The sequence below is a fragment of the Cyprinodon tularosa genome, unplaced genomic scaffold, assembly GCF_016077235.1.
Source record: "Cyprinodon tularosa strain WSP-4 unplaced genomic scaffold, ASM1607723v1 ctg60, whole genome shotgun sequence".
In the NCBI taxonomy this organism is placed as follows: domain Eukaryota; kingdom Metazoa; phylum Chordata; class Actinopteri; order Cyprinodontiformes; family Cyprinodontidae; genus Cyprinodon; species Cyprinodon tularosa.
Window position 1 is genome coordinate 96,382 of NW_024039341.1, and position 22,295 is coordinate 118,676.

Consider the following 22,295-nt stretch of genomic DNA (forward strand, 5'->3'; position numbering starts at 1 on the left):
GCTTCAAGCAGAAAATGAATAAGACAGATGGAAGTTTGGACAGAACCAAATAATTGAACATCTTCGATATTCAATTGTGGATATAAAAGTCCAGTGGATATAAAACTTGGTTTCCAAGATTTGAAGATGTTTCGCCACCTCTCCAGGAAGCTTTCTCAATTTAAATGTCTGGATCCGCAGAGAGTTTGAGACTTATATTGCTTGGAAACATGCAAATGGTAACCGATGAGTGGGTCGTTTGGTTCCAACGAAACGTCTTCAAATCTTGGAAACCAAGTCCAGTGGATATTTTTTGAACTTTTAGGGAATGATTATCACCTGGATGACTTAGAATCTTCATCAGCATCTTCTTCGATAGCTTTATTTCAGGAACAAGCTCAGCATCCATCTCTTCTGCCCACAAATGGACATACCCGCCCTTCTTTGACCTGAAGCTTCTCTGTCACACCTCAAATGTTTCATGTTCGAACTCTGCCGTAGACCCTGCTGCTTCTATGCATTTGTTCTAAACCAAATCAGGATATGGATCTTCTTCCTCCACCTTTCACCTGTCTGTCTCTTAAAGTTAAGTAACATCTGGAGTGACTGAATGGCAGTAAGTCACCAGGTCTAGGTGGTGTCATCCCCCAAATCTGAAAGCCTGTGTAGAACACTTCTTTTGGATTCTACTGCACCTCTTTAAACTTAGCCTGTCTCAGGGGATGGATCTAGTGTTGTGAAGGACCTCTGAACTTGTTGCAGTGCCAAAGAAAACTCAGTCAACAGTCATCAGTGATCATAGACCTATTACCCCGACATCCCACACCAAGAAGGTCCAAGAAAGACTACAGTTGGTTCACCAGAAAGCAGCAGTCAGGACCTCTTTTCTGTAATTTACACAAGGCAGATATCACTGTTAGAATCATGTTCTTTGATTTATCCATTGCATTTAATTGAGCTTGACTTACTTTGTCAGAGACTCCAGAAGACCCAGGTGGAAATATGAGCAATTGGCTGGATCAAAGACTTCTCAACACACAGATCACAGTTTCTTAGACTAAATAGTCAATTCTCTGATCAAGAAGTCAGTAGCACAGTAGCACCACAGGGGATGGTATTCTCGCCATTCTTTTTTACTACGTACACCTGAGTTCCAGTACAAGGCAGTGTCCTGTCATCTCAGATAATCAGAAATACTTGGATGAATCTGCAGTTGTTGAGTGCATCAGAGATGGACAAGAAACCGACTAAAGGCAGCTGGTGAACGGCTTTGTGGCATTGTGTGGAAACGATAATTTTGACGTCATTTACGGCCAAAAGATGTATACATTTGGTTGAAAAGTGAAAGGTAAAAAGCCATGATTTTCAGATCATTAAAAACCCAGTTTAGAACGTCTCTCCAACATCTATTATTGGAATTAAGTGGGACAAAATCAGACCGACCAAACATAGCCCAATTTTCAACAACTATCTGAAAATTACGGCTGAACCTCATCCTTTCTTTTAATTGCCCAACACCATGTGTGACCTAATCTGGTTCCTAAAACCTTCTTCTGAAAAGTACTTGACACGTTCCCACACTAGTCCTAATGAAAAAACACATTACTTCAGCCCTTGTGTGTCCCCTCTTCTTGGAATTTTCTTGGAAACCTATCTTCTCGTCAGTCAAGAAGATCCCAAGGGGATGCGTTTAATGCAATACTGTACGTGTGATGTATAGTGACAATAAAAAAAAAATACAAAATGCTGGACCTACAATTCCAACCTTTGGACATCTGAAAGACCACTGCTTAATCCACTGTCTGAAAATAGAAAGAGTATGGCACCAAGTCACTCATGACTGCCCACTTAAAAGTACCATTAGTGAGATATATGTAGCTCAGGTTGGATTTGATCCTCTATTTGCTGTGCAAAGCCCAAATCTGACCTTCATTGCTAAAGAAAGGCCATTGCTTGAACAAAACTTGTTGCCCAAGTCATGTAGGGGAGGAAGGTTTGCTGGTCAGATAAGAACAAAACTAAGCTATCCTAATCTTGCTTGCAAATTGGATCTTGCGGAATTATGAGAACACAAACACACAAGAATCCATCCTTTACCACTCCAGCTTAAATTTTTCAGAGTTTGATCAAAAATTGGTTGGCCATTCCTGATGCAGTATTAAAGGTGGGACATACAGTATAGCTGTGACAAAAGCAAGAGCTGCTGAGCCAACGGCCAAAGCAAAATAAACATGGCAGTGCAGAAGGATGCTCACAGCTGCGAAAATGACATCTGTTTGTTAGAAATAATTATTTCATCTTTGAAAGAGGAACAGCAAGAATGTAGACAACTAAGTTACTGTGGTTTCTAACGGAGTTTAATGTTATTTAATTTGTTACCATGACTAAACAAAATCTAAGTTTTTGCCCTTATCTGCCCGAATAGATTCATGCGACAATGCTACATAGGATCAATCCAGCTTGCCAGGTTAAAGTGATCTGGCCTACATGCTAAAACATATGTGTGAAAATATCATCCCTACTGTGAAGTGTAATAGTGGGACCAACATGTTGGATTTGTTCATTCCACAACAGTTTCTCCCCCACTGCCATTAGACTGCTGAATGTTTTGTAGAATGGGTTATTGTATTGTATTTCATTATTATATTTTATCATTATATATATATATATATATACATATATACATATATATATTTTATTGTTAGAACTGTAAATTTACTGTCATTTTTACTATTTTTCAAGGCTGCACTTTTAAAAGATGAAATTGTCCAATGAGCTGTTTCCAAACGAAATGTATTTTTGTTTTACACTTGTGTAAACAAAATGACAAAATCTGTCTATAGTCTAAAAGTCTAAAGTCTCAGAATTGACAGGGAAGCTGGTCAATGTTGAAGGAAAATGAATGGAGCTATATAGAGGACGACCGTGGAAGAGAACATGTCAGCTAAAGAAGCTGCAAAAGATTTAAGATGGGGAATTCACCTTCACCAGGACAAGGACAATAAAACACACAGCCAGAGCTAAGGAGGAACTACTGACCATTATATTAGAAATATAAAGCATTCTTATATGTTTAAATAACCCAGCGAAACTCAACAGCACAGAAATATATGACACTTTTCATCTGCTTGAACTGAGCTTGAGCTAGTTTGCAAATAAAAATGGGCAGGAAAAAAATCCCTTGCTCGATGGTAGCCACATAACAAAAGGCAAACAGCCGTAGCTGTAATGAAAAATCGCTCTACAACATATTTTTCCAGAAGTGATGAATAAAGTATCAGTTCTTGTGAAATATTTGGAAGGGTATGTATCCTTCCCTTCTAACAAGAGGCATTGTTGGAAACCCTCATGAGAAGGACAACACAGCTTCCACGTCTTTTTGTGGCTCTGCAGAAATGTCTGAAAAAATTACCATAATGTGTTTTTGCCTGCTTCAGAGTCTCGTTTAGAATTTGGAAGATCTGTATCATGTAAAATCAGGCTACTGGTTGCATCATTACTTCTTTAAAAGGGTTATAAACCTACTCCATTCTTTTTTATTTGTTATCAAGATAAACAAAACCAAATAATGAATTATATGCTTGACAGCTCTACCTCCTCTGCCTGCAGTCTCAGATGGTTCTTCCTTTTAGAATATGATGCAGTGCTCAACCAAAATACAGATTAGGGCTGTTTGTGACATTTCAACCTGCTTCACTGATTTAGATTTTGTTTTTTTTGAGCAAATATTTAGTCATCCTCTATGTGAAGCACAGGTAGCTATAATTTAATACATTTTCATTTAATAAAAAAAGGTTAAAATACCAGAAACCAGGTCAAGTTCCATAACACTATATAAATTATATTTTGGTCTGGTTCAATCTGTGAGGGAATTTTTTCTTTAATAGCCGCTACAAAAGCCTCAATAAGTCCTGCAGATTGTGCAGAGGTAAACACAGAGAACACCCCAATGCCGGAGAGCTGCACTCACAAAGCTCAGCACTATCTCCAGCATTCAGCATATCCACCAATCCAAATCAAGTTAATATTACCAGTACCACAATTCTGAGCATTGTCAGCAAGAACAGGAGCCCCGAGGTGAATAAACATCAAAGCAATCACTCAGAGAATGAAAGAATAGAGTAGCTGTCACACCATGTAACTGCGTTACCATTTTTATTCAGCACAAAGAGAAAATTCTCATAAATAAAACCCTTACATGCTCCGTTGCTGTTTATTTTGCCTCTGCAACAGTGATAAAGCAAACATCATGATGCAGTGTGTTGTCTCTTCTCCCACAGGCCACAGCCTATTTGATTGATAAAGACTGGTTGGAGTCAAAAGCTGGGAATGGAGAAACAACAGAACTGCATACCCGACAAGGCTCTAAGCAAATAGGCATCGGGTTAATCCATCTTCAGCAGCAACAGTGGCACACTGTGGAAGAGTGCGAGACCGTTACGATTTTCTATTTTGATGCAGTTATTCTTCAGCGTTGCTCAATAGCAAAGATTTTGATTCACCGCAACATGAGTGGAGCACTTCAGCAGAAACTCAAGTTTTTTTTTCTTCTACATCCCAGCAGAGAGTGCATTAATCATCGCAGTCTCACCCTCCTAAGTGAAGACAGAGAGCAACAGCTGGGGGAGAGGAGCTCGACTTTAAGCAGTACAGACTGCAGGAGGTTCAGCCATCACTTCTTGTTGTGGATTCTGACATCAATAGTAATGAATACCTTGGAGCGTTGCCTGACTGCCTGAGCATGAATTGCTAGAACACTGGAAAGGTTTTTTTTTTGTTTGTGCATCTTTGTGTGCTGGAGTCCTGCACCTTTGTTTGCCTGTGTGTCTACATGCATCAGTGCATGCACATGTATTTTGGGGAGGGCAGGTATGAGTAATACTCAGAGAATCACACAGGAGTAAATGGCCTTGAATGACAAGAACAATTAATCAGAACTTTTGCCGGTGCTCCTGGATGAGGTTTCATGCTGAGGTTACACCTGCACAGCCCCAAGTTGCTCTGGAATCCAGAACACATATCCAAAATAATCTTTAAATGATCTATAGTTGCCTGTGGCTCATTTATCTCAAAGGGTAAAAAGGGACTTTGCATTACTTTTAGGGTTTGGCTATAAAACGCATATTTTCATTAGGGAAACCTGCTTACAATCCCTCCCTTGAGCATTTTAGGTTTATTTTGGATTTTCTGACAACACGGATTAAAATAGAAACATGCCTTAACTGATTTATACCACAAGGAGGCAGAATAAGCAAACTGCAAATGTTATAGTTTACAGCTGAGACTCACACATGAAGATGTGACCACCTTTTGATTGATAGAATCTGTCATCTGGCCAAATAAGAGAGAGAATATTAGTGCACATAAATGATTTTAGCAATTGCAAGATTCATAATAAAAAATCAAATAATCAAAAATGTTCAGGTATTACCACAAGTTATCCATAGAATTTGATCTAATATTCTTTAAACCATTCCAAATGTTAGACATAACCCTGCTGAAAGGTAAACCAGAATACCAGTAGCAAGTTTTTAATATCATTCTCTCCATCTTCCCATCAATGATTTCCAACTTCTGGACTTTAAGAATGATTTAAGGAAATAATCCTTAAATCATGATGCTACTGCCGTTGTAGGGTTATAGTGTTAGTTTTCTGATACACACTGTTTTGAAAATCCCTTCTCTTTACATGCCGTGCACTTTGCTTAAAGATAAACAGCATTAAGGACTTTTTATGGCTTTCTTTCATTAATATCCTTTTGTATTAGTGGCTTAAATGTGGAAATAGAAACTTTCAAAGTTATTATATATTAAGTTATTATTTTATAATCTAATTATAAAACAACTCTGTCCCTGACCACTCTGACAAATTTCTTGGTCCTTTGTTGTGTTATTTGCACTAGTGCTGAAACAATTAATCAGATTAGTTGTGATTAATCAATTATTGAAATAATTGTCAGCAAATTTAGTAAACAATTAATCGAACTGTAGTATAGAGACTCTAAAATGTGCCTTTAGGTGACAGAGCAACCCACCTTGAGCAGCAATTAGTTATACCAAAATTTTAAACAAAAATATTTAAATATTTTGCATTTAGGAAAAGAAATCTTTTTAGACGGTCAATATGCTCTATCAGAAGTCCTCAAGAGGAAAAGCTTTATTTTCACTTGGTTTAATTTTGTTAAAATTCTTCTATAAGGAACAGTTTGCTACCCAATTATTAATCGATTCATCTAGAAAAAATAATCAACAGATTAATCGATTTGCAAAATAATCGTTAGTTGCAGCCTTAATTTGCACTCTGATGTTCAACAAACATCTGAGGTGTTCACATAACAACTGTACTTCTGACATTGCACTCCAAACTCGAGGAGCAATAATAATAGGATTTTACTTGATTTCTTTTAAGGGTCTCAAGATTAAATTGGGTAACTACAAAAACATAACAAACCTATTAGCTTTTTACCTTTAATGAAGAAAAATACGAAAGCAAAATACTGTATATCCTCTCACATTTATTTTACATGCATGTATTACTTCTCAAGAGATAAATATCCCCAAAGACTTAATCCTCTTTGAATGCAGCTATTTAGAGCCACAGTTCTAGTTATCTGTGGTTTATAATACACCTTTCTGCTTATTGAGTTATTTTATTTTCGTTACTTTGTTTTTCATACTGCTATGATAAGAGCCAGCAGTATAAAACATACCTAAATTAACTTAATAAACCTTTTTTGTTAAGTCTATCATACTGAATTGGCAGAATTGAATGATAATCTAAGTCAGTAATTAATCTCTGACCAACTGCGTGGTTAAGTCATGTCTGGAATTTGAATAAAAAAATTTAATTATTTCTGAGTTTCTATCCTCATCTTATCAGGTGTCCATGAAGTATTTTCTACACTATAACTGTCTGCTTTCATGCCACCCAGGGATTTAGTTGTCACTAATCAAAGCAAATCTAATTAATCACAGAGTCAAAACCTTTCCTTCTCACTTCCATTGCTCTTTTTTCTAATTTACCTTCAGAACTGTAGTTACTAAGTCAGAAGAAAAGCCTTGCTTTTTCTGCACTTACACAGAGTTGCAGGAGGTCTTTGCTTGCAGTTCTATGTAGGAAAGTAATATGCTGTCTTTGGTAATAAATGAGTAAGATGAATGTGGGGGATATGTTCATTTGAAAGCCCTTGTCACTGAGAGTTTGTCGTCCGGCAGCACAAAGGGTATAACCGTCCTGCCTGATTTACTTTAAATTCCAACTGCGGCTAAATTGAAAAGCGTGACTCACTCTGACACTATTGGTGCAAGATGGATTACTTTAGTTAAAGGCTGCCTTTCTTTACTTAAGATCTTTTTAAGAAATCATACAAAAATTTATTTTTATGACAGATGGCTGACCTGGGCAGGAGTTAAAAAGAAAAGCAAAGGGACTCCAGCACCGACGAACTACAAAGCAGCTTCTTTATATCACCATGGCGCTATCCCAGCCGCATCCAAAAAGCTCTCAGCAGCACAATGGGCCTGGCTGAATATTTGATCAACTGTCTCAGGTTTAACAAGCCTTGCCAAACAACACCTGCCTGGGAGGAAAAGATATGCATTTGAGCAGGGCACTGCTTCCCCAAAGATGTTAAGGAAAAGTGTTTAATGTTCACAAAGCCCAGTCTGTGCTGAGCTCATCCAATTTTAGCCTCTTGGATTCTGAGCAAGGTTCAAGATTTGCATTTCTGGACAATAGTTTGATGAAAGCCAATAATGCCTTCCAATGTAATCTGGACATAAATTACAAAACAATGCACTCAACCAAATGTCGCTGTGATCTAAGCAGTCCTTTTAGAGATTGAATTGAATAAATGGCAAATAGGTTTCCTTCCCATCAAATGTCACATAGCAGATGTTTCTTCATACTATAATGCTTTTGGAGGATTTCCCACATGTAAAGTCACATGCAATAAATTTCTTCTAAAGAGAGTATTTATGCCTTCTTTTCTTATGCTTTTGGCTGGATAATTTTGTTAATACATTTAAGGTTAGGATGAACCTTTTTATCAATGTCTCTCAGTGGTTATGATTAGGTTAAGCCTAAGCAGAGTTTAAGTCGATGTTGTTTTTCCTTTATAGGTGATGGAAACCCGTCTGTCTAAATGTGCGTTTGTGTAAGCTCCAATTCGTAGTTGCTGTCTGCAGCTCATTGCCCCGTGGTAATATCAGACCCTGCAGACACCTGGGACCAGCGGTTTGAGGCCCCAGGGAAAGCAACAGCCTGGCAACTGGCCCTGATTACTTTCTCCACTCTCCGGAACTCAACTCAGTGTGTGCAATTAACCAGCTCCACGGCCTGTGAGTTCAACTCGACCATGCCATTAAATCTGCACACAATGGGTGGTTTACAGAACATACACACACTCATTTGATGAGCAGAGAACTTCACGATTTATCTAGCAGCCTTTGATATTCTTAGCTGCAAGCACAGCAAGCCAGAGTGGTTTATTATTTTAAAAGTGACAGCATATAGATTGTAGAGCAATTCCATGAAGCAAGGCTGACATCTAGTGCCCGTTTCATGCAATAAATGATTAAAAGGGTAATTTATTATAGAAAATAGAATAGAAAAACTTTACTGCATCAGCAATACGTTGGTGCATTTTTCACATCACTATTAATATCTGTACAACAGTCACTTTAACTTCTACAACATTTATCATGTCATTTGTATACATCATAGTGGCATTTTTTTTCTTCCCATTCCTTTCAATAAATTAAAAATGCTTTTGAAAATACATCAATTTCTCTCATAAAACTTTACATAGCATTAGCTTATGTCATGTGAGTCAAAATTAATTATACCCTAAATACTCATTCCATTTAAAACTAATAGTCATTGTGGGACAATAAAGGGATTTCATTGCTTGAGTCTTTAGATACAAAATGTTAAAATTGTTGGCAGAATGACAGGGGTCTGACTGGAGACCATCTGAACAAACATGTCAGTGTTTAAAGTAATAGTGAGTTTTCACCACTAACACAGTGGTGGTATATCTTCCTCCCTGCTCACTGCTCCTAAGACCCTTAAAGGTGTTCTTCTCCTCTCTGAGGTGGACAGCCCACGATCTGCATTTAAATACCCAAAATGGCCCTGCTAGGGGCCATAGATGCAGCATCTGATGACATCATAGCACATTCCTTGATGCCAGAGGTGGGCAGTAACTAGTTATACTTAAACAGTTTTGAAAATTAGCTCTTTAAGTAGTAATTGGTCCGTTCTGTACCTCTTACTTTTACTTGAGTAAAGTTCATGTAAAGTATTCAATTCAATTAAATTTTCTGGCTACCTCGTCCACTCAGAGGGATTAAGCTATTCAAGGATCAGCGGAATATGCAGAAAAAAGTCAATATTAGTGGAAGTTCTTTACCCTGCTCTAGTCATAATTTTGGTGTTAAAAAAAACATAAATTAGAAAAAGTATTTCTTCTATAGTAACTTATTTTGTAATTATGTCATTTGTTTGTATTTGTTTGTATTTTTGTCTTTAAAATACAAGATACTGCACAATGAGTCAGTCTGACTGCATCATTTAGTACTCTGTAATTACATAGCTTTCTTACCATATAGTTTTTGACTCTTATTGAGTAATTTCTTGGATGACTACCTTTTATTTTACTTAAGTAAACAAAATGTTGAAATACTGCTACTCTAACTCGAGTACAATTTTTGGATGCTCTATCCACCTCTACTCCTACTATTGCCACAGTGCGATAAATTATATTCTATGTTATGAAAATAAAACCAGATGTCAGAAAGGAACATCTGGATGTGACTTACAGCACTATGTACTGTATGTTGTAAGTTAATCTCTAATATGTATTGCAATATTGTTTACAGTTGTATACAGCCTTACCGAAGGTAGTTACATTTTATCTTGAACATTTACACACATTGTTTGAAAATGTGCCTTATATTCTGATAACTCTACACACAATTAAATAAACACATGCAATCAATCCTTCTGCAAAATCCAACTTTACTTTCAACACAATCAGATTGTTATTTTGTTTCCAAATGAGAAACACAAACCTTCAAATGAATAAACTTTTTGAAGAACCATTTACAGTTTTCTCAGTTTTTTTAAAACACACAAAAACTGGTACTTGAGGCACAATGACTAGAATATGTAGGTGTTATGAACTATCCTATTGAACGAATTGAGCTTAACACAACAATAACCCATGCTATTCTCTTTAGATACAGTTCTAAAACATAATTTTCTCAAAAAGCTTCAGACATTTTCCATGCATTAAGTGCAATTATAATGTGCAAGATGTCATGTGTTCACAAGGAGCAACTTTTTTTTGCAACTTTTCACATCGCTCATAATATTAGTAAACAACTTCCACAGATTTCTGCAGTTTGAACAGAAAAGGGCCACATGTCAGACCTTCTGTTTTCGTTTTATGTGTTTCACCATGTTTAACCTTGGGTAACTATGATTACATTATGATTACATATCAAAGACTTTACAGTTTATAAGATATTCTGTGTAGTTTTCTCCAAGTTAAGGATAACAACATAATGTAAATTTTTTTACAACACATTTATGTTCAATCAGCAGCAAGCATAGCAGTGAAGAAAAAAATGTCCATTTATTATTGCCTTTTACACTGAGCTCATCAGTGTTTTATTTGTTTCTATAAATGTTTATTCATTTGATGGCTTATGTGAGACATTTGCAAGCACAGTTTTATTTAGAATTATTTGATTTCGCAGGACAACTGATGGGTTTTGAAGACTGTGGGGTTTTTTATTGTGTGTAGAGTTTTAAGAACATGAGGAATATTTTCTGAGAACGGGTTTGAAAATTAGAGAAAAACTCAATGTAAAACACTATGATGAATAAAAAATCACAACTTATGACCTTTGTTTCTCTTCTGTGTTACACTTCCTGATATATACATAAGTATATATTATATTTCCCTGCAAAAAATATACATCCAACCATCACTAACACAGTGTTACTCATAAAATAGAAGTTTTGTGGCAGCCTAGAGGTTAGGGCATAGAGCTTGGAATCTAGAGGTTCTTATTTTGAGCCCCACTCCCAGGATTGCCACTCTGGGTCCCTGAGCAAGACCCTTAAATTGCATAATGACAGCCTACTGCTTCCCAAGGGGACACACTAAAACTATGCTGTATCTTTTCATGCGTTCCAATGTTTGCCTCCATTGCACAAAAACAGAAACTTTCACCCTTGGCCCCTTTTCTGTTCAAGCTCTGATGCTAACTGTAAAAACATTGTAAAACACAATCATGAGGACAGATTTTATTGAAAGTTTCATATGTAAGGAAACCTATTTGAATGCATCGAGTCACCGACTTGGAGGATTTGCTCCATCAGGGGAAAATCATGCAAGTTTATTGTCTTCATGGAATACGAAATAAATATTATTTAATATGATAAATCTAAACCATTTAGCAAAAGATAAATGTTAAAAGGGGCAATATCTTTATATTTAAAGCTTTTATACTTCCCGTTCTTCTTAGAAATATTTGTATTCTTATCCTAAAATACTTTGTATAATGACTCATTTTATTCTTAACTCTGCCTTTGGGTTTTTTTTTTTTGTCTTTTCGTCTCTCGATCACTAGGTGGTACAATTTATCCATTTAAGACATTATTTAACAGGACAGACACTTTTATTTCACAAGTTGAGATAACTTTTACAAAATGTTGCTCAGAAATATTAGGTGGATTCATTCGATTTAATTTGGTCAATTCACAACATAAAATCATTTTAAAATTAAGTGCAGTAAATCAAGCAAATTGGGTTTTATCTGCCTACCCCTTTAAAAGATTTAGCAGTCTAATAAAGAAAGATTATCTGTCTGTGGACAAAGATATACATTTACATGTAGATTTACATGTAAATACATACACTGATTGTTTAGATACTTAATAGGTATAATAACTAACACCAATGGCGTAACGACACAACAATAGGCAAGTGAGCAACATTATCTGAGTGGTCCCCATATGAAGTACAACACCCACTCTTGATTACCCATAATTCCAAGTCATGTTATTAAAAAAAAATACTCAAATATATCCTTCTTTGAAGATATTTATTGCGGTTTGAAACATATTATATGAGTGTATTTTTCACCAACTGTCTAATAAACCATAGTAAATAAAAGTACCACTGTCTGCTTTGCTATTGGTGTCATCCTGTTGAAGTCTTGCATGTGTTGGCGTATAAATAGGGACCGATATATATAAGTAATTTCAGGTGGAATTAAGATGCATTTTTCGCACCATTACATTGCATAGGGAGCCTATTGGGTGTCAGTAACAGGGCCCCGAAGAGGTCGGGGGCCCCTAAGCAACTGCAGTCTCTGCTTACCAATAGTTACGCCATTGACTAACACTGTTCAATAGTTTAACATGTTCAGGCTCCACCGAAGCACAAAAAAGCATATGACTTGAAGTCATCAATTCATTCCATATTTTCACACCAAAAACTGAAAAACATCTAGATTTTATGTTTCTACCTTTAGATTTTTAGATTTCATTTATCATAATGATTTAGCAAATGTTCCAGTTAAAACTCTGATTTTTTATTTATTTATTAATTTTTTTTATTCATGCATGTAGCCAACTTAACTTGCAGAAGCAGAGTTCATTTCTGTTTCCCTGTTTATCAACAGGAAAAAACGTAAAAATCCAGGAAAATAAACCTGGAAAAATAAACTTCCCAGACTAAACATTCCAGTGTAACTGATACATAGGAACAAGGGTTTTTTTCTTCCTTTCTTATATGCAAATATCTACTTCCTGACTCAGCGTGCCTTAACTTCGAAGTGAAGGTGGGGAGGGAGGTGGGCGGAGCCATACACAGTGTCAAACTTGACTATACTCCAACACACACAGCAGGATCCAGGTAAAATTCCTAAATGGAGCACGAAGACACAAAACAAACAGGACAGGTAAGGAACTGTTTTCCTATTCTCTATGATCATTAAGCTGTAGCCTCTGTCTAGTATATGCTGAAAACCTCCTTATGTTGCTTTGTCGTCACCTGTGTTTTGCAAAGTCACACACCCAATGTGACCCTTTGAAAGGAGAGCTTTGTTACACAAAATCTAAAAAGCATATTTAGTGCTAAATATTGACTTTTCCTTCTAACATGTTAGATTTTCATGTTGATGTTCCCATTTTGTCAAAGGGGCATTGTAACTGAATAGCCTGCTGCTTGGTGAATGAGCAAAACTATCCTGTTTATCAAATCAGAAGGCAAATATTAACACGTGTAACAGAAAATGAACTTATGTTTACATTCAGGACCAGCTCGCCTTTGTACACTTATCCATTTTTCAAAGTTGCTAAAATCTCTAAACATATATTTTTTTATTCAATTAAACCATCCAGATGTTATAGAAAATAGCAAAATATTTTCTTTAAACTGTAAGAACTCCAAGGTTTATTTTGCTAAATCTATTACTGAAAATTTACTTAACAGGATTGGTTTAGAATTTGACAAAACATTCTGACTTTTCACCTTGAAATGTGGGTTTAAGCAGCTGTTATCTAACAATAGCCCATCAAGAGGCATGTTAAAAAAATATACTTTTATTTACTAAAAAAACTATTAAGTGAAGGCTAGCAGGCATTTAAACCTATTTCAGTTAAAATATTTTTCATTCTTATTAAGTATAAAAACTAGAAATGCACAATATAAGGATAATATGGTGATTCTAGTGCTGGAACTATAGGCTATTGGTTGCAAATATTTAACATTTTCTGAATATATTTCTTCTTTTCCATTATCAAATCAGCCTCCCTTTTCTCAGGCAGCTTTTAAATTGCAGCCAGTAGATAATACTAATCAAGAATATGCATCAAGGGCAGGTACGATCCATTCAGGTGGTTGAATATATCATAATGTAAAATCTCAGTGCAATACAATGGAGATTATATATAATCTGTTGTGTTTTAGAAATTGAAAACTGAAAGACCAATGCTGTCTGAAGCAAACACATATTATCTTTATTGTCAGTTTATACTTGAAATAAATCTGATTAGTTATGTTTCACAATGGCTGCAATAAATGTTGAGACTTAATGTCAACCTTCCTCTTAACTAAAGATACTGGATCAAGATTTTATCCTAATGCCTGTTTTAAGAAACCCATCTTCTGGCATTATGAACCCTAATTTGCATAACAGAAATAAAACACATTATATATTTAAATTTCATGTTTCAATCTAATGGATTTATTAATTATAAATAGGTTTATTGTTGTGATTTTACCTAAAATGAATGGTTAGCAGTTTATCATTTGAGAAGTATTTTGTGACCTCAGAATTTTTATTTTTTTATTTTGCTTTAGGGGTTTTTTGGAGTGGGAGAGGGTTATTATTACAAGGTATCCTGGAGTTTCATTGAACAATTAAATCTAAATCATTCCAGAGTATCTGACAGTATTTACTTCATTGTGTTAATTTTAAGGCTCAGAGTTGATTATTAACCAACAGATGGTGTTCTATCTTTTCAGTCAGTTAAAGAATATCACACTGAAGGAGCTGTAATTCATCTTGTATCCTGCTAAAACGGGCCCCATGGAGTTCAGGATGGACCAGCTGCTCCCCGGTGAATTTTTCGACTCAGATCTCCAGGAACAAGAAAATGAGGAACTCCAGCTTAGAGTGGACTTCTTCAGGAAACTGGGGTATTCCACAGCAGAGGTGAAAGCTGCTTTGAGAAAGCTGGGCCTAAGTACAGACACCAATGCAGTGCTTGGGGAGCTCGTAAGAAACAGAACCACCAAGACATCACCCTGTGCTTCAGACAATGATGAGACGCATCCCAAAGACCCCCTGCTGCCTCGAAGCTGGGACACTGGGACCTACAAAATCCCACCACAACTCAGTGACAAAAAGACTGAAGATTCAGAGCTGAGGCCGATTGTTATTGATGGCAGCAATGTTGCCCTGAGGTAATATAAATGATATTATCTTAGAGTAAATCTTCACAAGTGGTTTTATTAGGTGCATCTTGCCAGTCTGCGGTTACAACAACTTAATAAATTTTTGGTGGCTCAGAATCAACAAGCTGTCAGAAACATTCCTTAGAAATTTTGGTTCAAACTGACACCAAAGCATCACGTAGTTGCTGAAAATTTTTCAACCTGTTCTAACAAATTAAAAAGTCTCTTAATTAGGCAGAGTTATTTCATTACAGTAGATTCCTTTTTTTAGATTCAAGATACTAGTTTTAGATTGTCGGAGCTTTGTGACAGTGTGAGTTACCTGCTGGAGGTCAAATGATGGGTACACAATGGTCAAAAGGAGATAAACATGGTCAGTAATACTTGGATAGGCTGTGGCATTTATACAATGTTCAGTTTATGCTAAGGTGCCTAAAGATTGGGGAAAAATTAACTGTACACATTCAGCAAGGTGTTTTCGTTCACGTAGCTGTCCCTTTTTTTCCTAAAAAAAAATCCAAAACAATTCTTTAGTCAACAAAAAGATTTCTGAATGAAAATCCTACAAGATCCAAAGTTTCTGGAATACTCAGATAGATGTCTCTGGCATTAGTCAATTTAATCCCCTATTTATTTCTTTATGATGATAAGTTTGAACTTTAAAATACCTATATAAAGTGTTCGGTGAATTTAGACCATTTGCTAAAATCCTAATTAATCATAAGCATGATGCTTTAATGTCATTTGTAGTGTCTTTTGTAATAACTGTGAAACCATCCTTGCAAGAAATCCATTTAGATATTTTGCAGGTAGAGTACAAAAAAAAAGCACCCAGCTCTGAGCTAATTACATAGATTTGCAGAGTTTTAAGTTACTTGACTCTAAATGTGAGTTAAACTGCCTGAGCTTGTTTTGCCAACAAGCCACAGCTATAACATGCAAATTCAGGAGCCTCACCCTTCTACAGATTTGAAGCACAAATGTAGCACACAATTTCCTTCAGTGGCGTCATTTAAAGGCATGTAGTGCTGGAACAGATACACTAAACCTTAACTACTTCCTTTAAGATTTTTTCCACTGAAATTCCTTTAACTGATGCCCCCTTCCCACACAAACCCTCTCTGTTTTTTTTTCTTTTACAGTCATGGAAACAAGGAAGTGTTCTCATGTCGGGGCATAGAGTTGGCAGTGGATTTCTTCCTGGACAGAGGACATGATAATATTACTGTGTTTGTTCCCTCTTGGCGCAAAGAGCTGCCCCGAGCTGAGGCCCCTATAACAGGTGAGAAGCTGGTTTCTGTAAGAGGAACCAGATTAAACATTTTCTAACAAATAAAAGTTTTTAAATGAGCCAAAAGTCTAGTTTCTGCAGCCCATGTTAGTCGGTGTAGCTGGATTAAACAAAAAAAGATATTACATATTTCTACAGCATATCCTATAACCTAAATGTAAGATTGGTGTATGGATAACATTCATCTTTCTACTGAAATAAAAATAAAAAGATATTTAAAAGATTTATATTTAAAAAAAAAAATAAAAGTGCATTTCTTTTCTTTTAATAAAACAATAAATTTGAACTTTAGCCGTGGCAGTAACAACTCAACATCTTTAAACAAGAGTTTTTTTTTTTGCTTGCTGGGATCATGTGAGATATGCTGTAAGACAAAGAAAAGGTCAGGGCATTGTCTTCCCTCTTTGGTTTTGATTTCAAGTTTTATTCAAGACAAGAAGAGAACAGCGAGTAGGTGCTTCATAAAGTAAAAAAGAAATGAGAAGCAAACGGTAGCTGTTATTAAACACGGTTCTTTCTATCTAACTGTTTAACTATGGCTTTCACCACAGTGTGTTTCTTTACTGTGGCTGTGGACATTGCATAATTCTTTATCAGTGAGTCAGTGATTCATGTTTACATCATCTTTGAGTTATTTTGGAGAGAAAAAATAGACACAGCTTAGTATAGATAAAACAGAAAATAGGATTTGATGATAAGAACAGGTTTGGTTACTTGTAAGGAATGATTTTAAAATACATAGTGTTACACATTCATATACAACTTTAAATCTCTTAATAGTGCCTCATTAAACTCTTTGGGTCTCATTATATAACAGATTGATTTTATATCACTGAGTTCCATAAAGCTGAACCAGCCTTTTAATGTTATTGCTTCTTCTTAAGGCTCTCGTGTTTTCACTATCTGTTAATCCTTGGGTGGAGTAACCAAAGGTTTATTTCAGAGTGTGCATAAGGAAGTAAAAATAAGGCCTCAACCACCACTTGGAAAGTCCCATCAGGAACCTTTGTATGTTTTTTTTTTTTTTTCCGTTTTGTTTTTTTCCCACACCTACTGTAGTTTGTTTGCATAGTACCAACAACCATCCACTGCAATAAGTCAAATGAAAACAATCACTCAGGACAACAAAAGCACCTGTATGAAAAATATGCTCCTGACTAAACATCAATGGTTTAGTTTCTTTGTTTGTTTCTTATGAACATGGGTCATTTCAGATTCTGTATCTGTATTACTTTTTAATTTGCCTACCTTACATGTCAAGAAGTAAGATGTATTATAAAAGTCATAGCGGCTCTATTTTGTTCTGTTTATTTAATAGTGACTATAATATGTCATATTTCATTTGATTTCTATAAATCACGGCATCTTTGTGAAGTGCTTACTGCATTTTCTTAAGGCTATATCTATATCTTTTGTTGTATCCTATTTAAGGTATAGAACATAATGTGGGCTATTATATTATATTAACTAGTAATATGTGTTGCAGCATTTAATTTACTTAAGTTCTACTTTTCTGAACATTTTGAAGACAGTTTACCCTTAATCACAAATTTTTTAAGGTTCATTTGTCATAACTAAAGTACGCTTTTAAATGCATTACAGCAAACAGTATTATTCTATACATGCAGTGCGGGTTTTTAAAGCATTCTTTACAGCAAACTTCAATAAATCAAAAACAGAATTTAGTCGAAAAGTTAGAATATAATACAATCAAAGCATGGTCAAAATGATGCTCTATTGCTCTACATTTTCTGCTTCTCAAGAAACTGGTCAACTGTCCATCTAAGAGTAGGACTTAATCTTCTTAATGCTTGCAAAAATCGTTTATAGTTTGTTTCCAACTTACAAAAAGACTTTCAGCCCAAATATTTGCTTCATATTTGGATCTGTATCTATAAATTATAACATTTATTTATCTACTTTTGGCTGACTTGTTTCCGTTGCTCATTTCAGATCAACACATCCTGCTAGAGCTTGAAAAACAGAAAATACTGGCCTTCACCCCGTCACGCCGCGTTGGTGGCAAGCGAGTGGTTTGTTACGATGACCGCTTCATTGTCAAATTGGCGTATGAGTCAGATGGAGTGATTGTGTCCAACGACATCTACCGTGATCTTCAAGGAGAAAAACCTGAGTGGAAGAAATGCATTGAGGAGAGGCTCCTCATGTACTCATTTGTGAATGATAAGTAAGGAGAACATGCTGCATCTTGTTTCCAGTAATACTGTTAAATGAGCTGCTGCTTTTGTTAGACCACCTGAGTTAGTAGAGTTGATGAAGAACCTGCAACTTTCTGATTTTTATTTTTCTCTTTTTTTAGGTTCATGCCTCCAGATGATCCTTTGGGTCGACATGGACCTAACCTGGACAACTTTCTTAGAAAAAAGCCCCTGCCTGTGGAGCAAAAGAAAGTACCCTGTCCTTATGGTAAGGGATGTTTAGTACACAGAGATTAGAAATTTAAGACATAAGGTTATTCTGTCGTGAATTGGTTGATTCACACATTTATTTATAATTAGATCACAGCCCAGTAATGAGGTATTACTGAGCTAAATTTAGGGAGTGCACTGATGCAGAAAAAAACTCATTCAGATTTGTTTTTTGGGCTGTTTGGGTCGATGAAATCACAAAAAGGTGCAGCTGAGTTGATTAGCTGGCATTAGAACACAACATTATGGTAGACAAAACCATTTCTGACAGATTTTAATGCAGATTCAGAATAACAGCCTCTTGCATTAAATTTGTAATGGCTTACTCTATGTGTTTGGGTACCTAAGCAATGTTGGACATTGCCATGGAAGCCAGAGGTTATGGTGACAGTTGTCCTGCGTGTACAGCATGTATATAAGGCGTGGCTTTCAGCTCCTTCTGGAGGGGAGGGGGATTGAGTGCTTGGAAATAAAAGGTAAAAGTTTTCAAAACCTTCCCTTCCTCTGCTGGTTTAAGAAAAATAACAGACTACAGCTTTGAATAAGTTTCTAGTAACTGGTACTGTTTGTACTGTTTGCACTCAGTGCTTATACCTGTGCTAACCTGTACAACTTCTGTACTTTTGATGGCTGCGTAATGAAATGTCTTTGTTTCCTTTGATGTTGCCGGGAATCTTTACTGTAATATCCTACAGTTCTGCAGGGAATTCAGTCATGTCCTGATAACTGCTTTATTTAAAAGTACAGATTGGTCTATGCAGTTTACCCATTTATAGCTTAAAGGTATTGTGGAGGATCTTTTTAATACAACCGCCTCTGCAATAAAAAAAAATATGCATGTGTAAGAGCATGCATGAGCATGCACGACCTGTTTAAAATGTGTTGTTCTCATAGCTCATACAAGCTTACTGTGTGCACATACAGTGGGGACTATATAGTGGATTTTATAGCAAAATCAGTTAACCGACTGTTTGGACAGATGATCACTACTTTTTGCTCCGTTGGTCACGTAACTCCTTTTCCATGCCATGCCTGTGCCATCCTTGGTATTAGATGTTGCTGTAGGGTAGCAACGGCCTATGGCAACAGATGGCTTTTGTGACAGCAAATCCCATAGTGCTTTGTGAGGAGAACTCTCTGCGCAAAGCATTCTAGGATATATCTGCCTCTTCTAAGGGCTTTTTTTTTCAATCTCATATACTTTGTAGACACTTTTTCTCTTACAACCCTTGGCCATTTTCAAAGAACCGTAGTGAGAAAGGTGAGCTTCAATGACGGTCTGAAACCATAGCTCACTACAGATATATGCCTAAAGGTCTACAAGCACACAAGAAAACAGCTAACGGAAGGAGCACATATGACTAATGATTGACAATTTGGAGGACCACTTATTTAGATGATCCACCCAGAAATAAAAGATTGTCCTCTATACTTTTAATTAGTTGGACCCAGTTCAACAAAACACAAGTACATTTTTCAAGGAATATTTTAGAAACCATAAATAAAACACAAAAATGGAAAGAAATTTTCAAATTAACATATTTATTAAGCATATTTATTTCTACTGCAAGTAAGATTGATTTCACAAGTTTCCAGCTTGTAGCTTTAACTACAACTTTATTTGGTTCTGCAGATAGAACTTTCTTGCACAGACATATGTTGTCAATGAAATAATTAGGTTATATATTTATATCTTTCAGATAAAAAGTGCACTTATGGCATCAAGTGTAAGTACTTCCATCCTGAGCGGGCAAATCACTCCTACCTGTCCCTGGCTGATGAACTTAGAGAGAAAGCTCAGATTTCTTCTGGAAAAGAGGAGAGAAAGGCAAGATCCTCAGTCAACTATCTTCAAACTGACCCTGAGCCTTCTCATCCTAGACAAACCTATCAAAAGATTCAGGATCAAAAGAGTTCCTCTGTTTCTGATCACATTATTGAAAACAAACCACTGCATTGGGAAGACTTAAGAAAAAGCCCCAACCAAATGCTGTCTTCAGTAAATGGGGGGAAGTGTCAGAAAGAATATCTTGGGCTGCACTTCATGCCAAATCATTATCATCCAAATATATCTCAGGAATATTTAGATTCTGGGTTTGGCTCCTTTGAGAGCCATTACTCTGACATGCATCCATCCCTCAGCTGTAACCACACATTTGGACCTCAGCATCAGAGCCCATTTGTGGCATCCCAGCATGCCTCACTTCATGTGGAAAAGAAAAGCTATCACTGTGGCGGATGTTGTTCCCATCCTCAACACCAGAGCAACATTGACTGCAGTCAGCCTCTCTACAACACTTACCATCCAAATATGTTCCAACACTGTGTACATCAGCAAAGGAGTCTGCCCGCTCATTTCCATAACAGTGGAGCACCCTCCCTCCATCATAATTACTGGTCAGATCCCTTTCTGTGTGCCCCCCAAGCCAGAGCATCATGCCCCATCCCGTCTTTGTCCTATCCTTCATGTTGCCATAACGCCTGCTCTTCCTACAAGAATCCTCAATACCAAACCTGGGGCCAACAACAACCACCACCTTCTGCTGCATTCAGTCAACAGAGATCAGAGATGCGCAAGAAGCTGCATGCCATCTTCAACCCTCTTCAAGTGGATCAGGTCATGGAGATGTTTCCACACCTGATGGATGCAGAAAAGCTGGCTGCAGAGATCCTGAACATGAAAGCACAGGGGATTATCTGATGGGTTCTCTTCAACCTGAAATCTCAAGAATAATTGGGATAATCTCATTAAGAACCTAAAATCTTAATAGTGTATAGAACCACATTAATATTGTTTTTATAACAGCAGTTCAGATCATGAGTGTCAATTCTTGCTATTAATGCATATTTCTAACCGGGCTCATTTAAGTGTGTGAAGACAGAAAAGGTTAACTGATTACTGTCATTGTTTTTTGTTTTTTTTCGAGAAACAGTATTTCTCCAGAAAAAGCAAATTATACAAGGCCCAACTACACCATTGTGGAGTGCTAAAATTAGGATTATATATAAGGTTCAATGTAAGTTATTGCATTCACATCTGATGAATGTTATTGATAAATTGTACTGTAATGTTTAGGTAAATAAAAAAAATAAAAACAGCTTAGGAGGACCAGTCATGATGCAAGAACTACAACACTAGAGCTACCATCAAATTCATCGGCTTAATAATGGACTATTTCACTGCATTTAAACATATTTACTATATATCAAATTATGAGTTTTCTAGACCAATATTATTCAATTGAGCAGATCTTCAGTGCTTAAAACCTTTTACTTTGTTTTACTCTGTTTGTGTAAATATTAAGACTTACTCTCTCTCTCTCTTTCTTTTTATATATATATATATATATATATATATATATATATGTATGTGTATGTATATATATATATATATATATATATATGTATGTATATATATATATATATATATGTGTGTGTGTATATATATATATATATATATATATATATATATATATATATATATATATATATATATATATATATATATATATATATATATAGTTGTCTTTGGTATTGTATCTCCAAACTTCTGTTTGAGAGGTCATTGTTTTAGTTAAATATGATGGTCTTATTTAAGGTTTAACTTTTTAAATTGTA

The 22,295-nt window shown here is 36.0% G+C and overlaps 1 protein-coding gene across 2 annotated transcripts; it reads left to right on the forward strand.

The window, feature by feature from the left end:
* Positions 1–12,858: 12,858 nt before the first annotated feature.
* LOC119797858 (endoribonuclease ZC3H12A) lies at positions 12,859–21,754 on the forward strand. Of its 2 annotated transcripts, none has more exons than XM_038307088.1 (6): positions 12,859–12,957; positions 14,526–14,966; positions 16,100–16,239; positions 18,202–18,436; positions 18,569–18,675; positions 20,378–21,753. In XM_038307088.1, exons 2-6 carry the CDS (start codon positions 14,590–14,592, stop codon positions 21,376–21,378), a joined length of 1,860 nt encoding a protein of 619 aa, XP_038163016.1. In that variant the 5' UTR covers positions 12,859–12,957; positions 14,526–14,589; the 3' UTR covers positions 21,379–21,753. The 2 variants fall into 2 exon arrangements, with proteins under 2 accessions (XP_038163016.1, XP_038163017.1); XM_038307089.1 differs by having other exon boundaries at positions 12,873–12,957; positions 14,530–14,966; positions 20,378–21,754.
* Positions 21,755–22,295: the final 541 nt, after the last annotated feature.

Bases quoted from the DNA above. Each gene is read 5' to 3' on its own strand.
- LOC119797858 (XM_038307088.1), top strand. From the start codon at position 14,590: ATGGAGTTCAGGATGGACCAGCTGCTCCCCGGTGAATTTTTCGACTCA. The intron at 16,240-18,201 runs GTGAGAAGCTGG...TGCTCATTTCAG, and splicing joins AGCTGAGGCCCCTATAACAG to ATCAACACATCCTGCTAGAG. The intron at 18,437-18,568 runs GTAAGGAGAACA...CTCTTTTTTTAG, and splicing joins TACTCATTTGTGAATGATAA to GTTCATGCCTCCAGATGATC.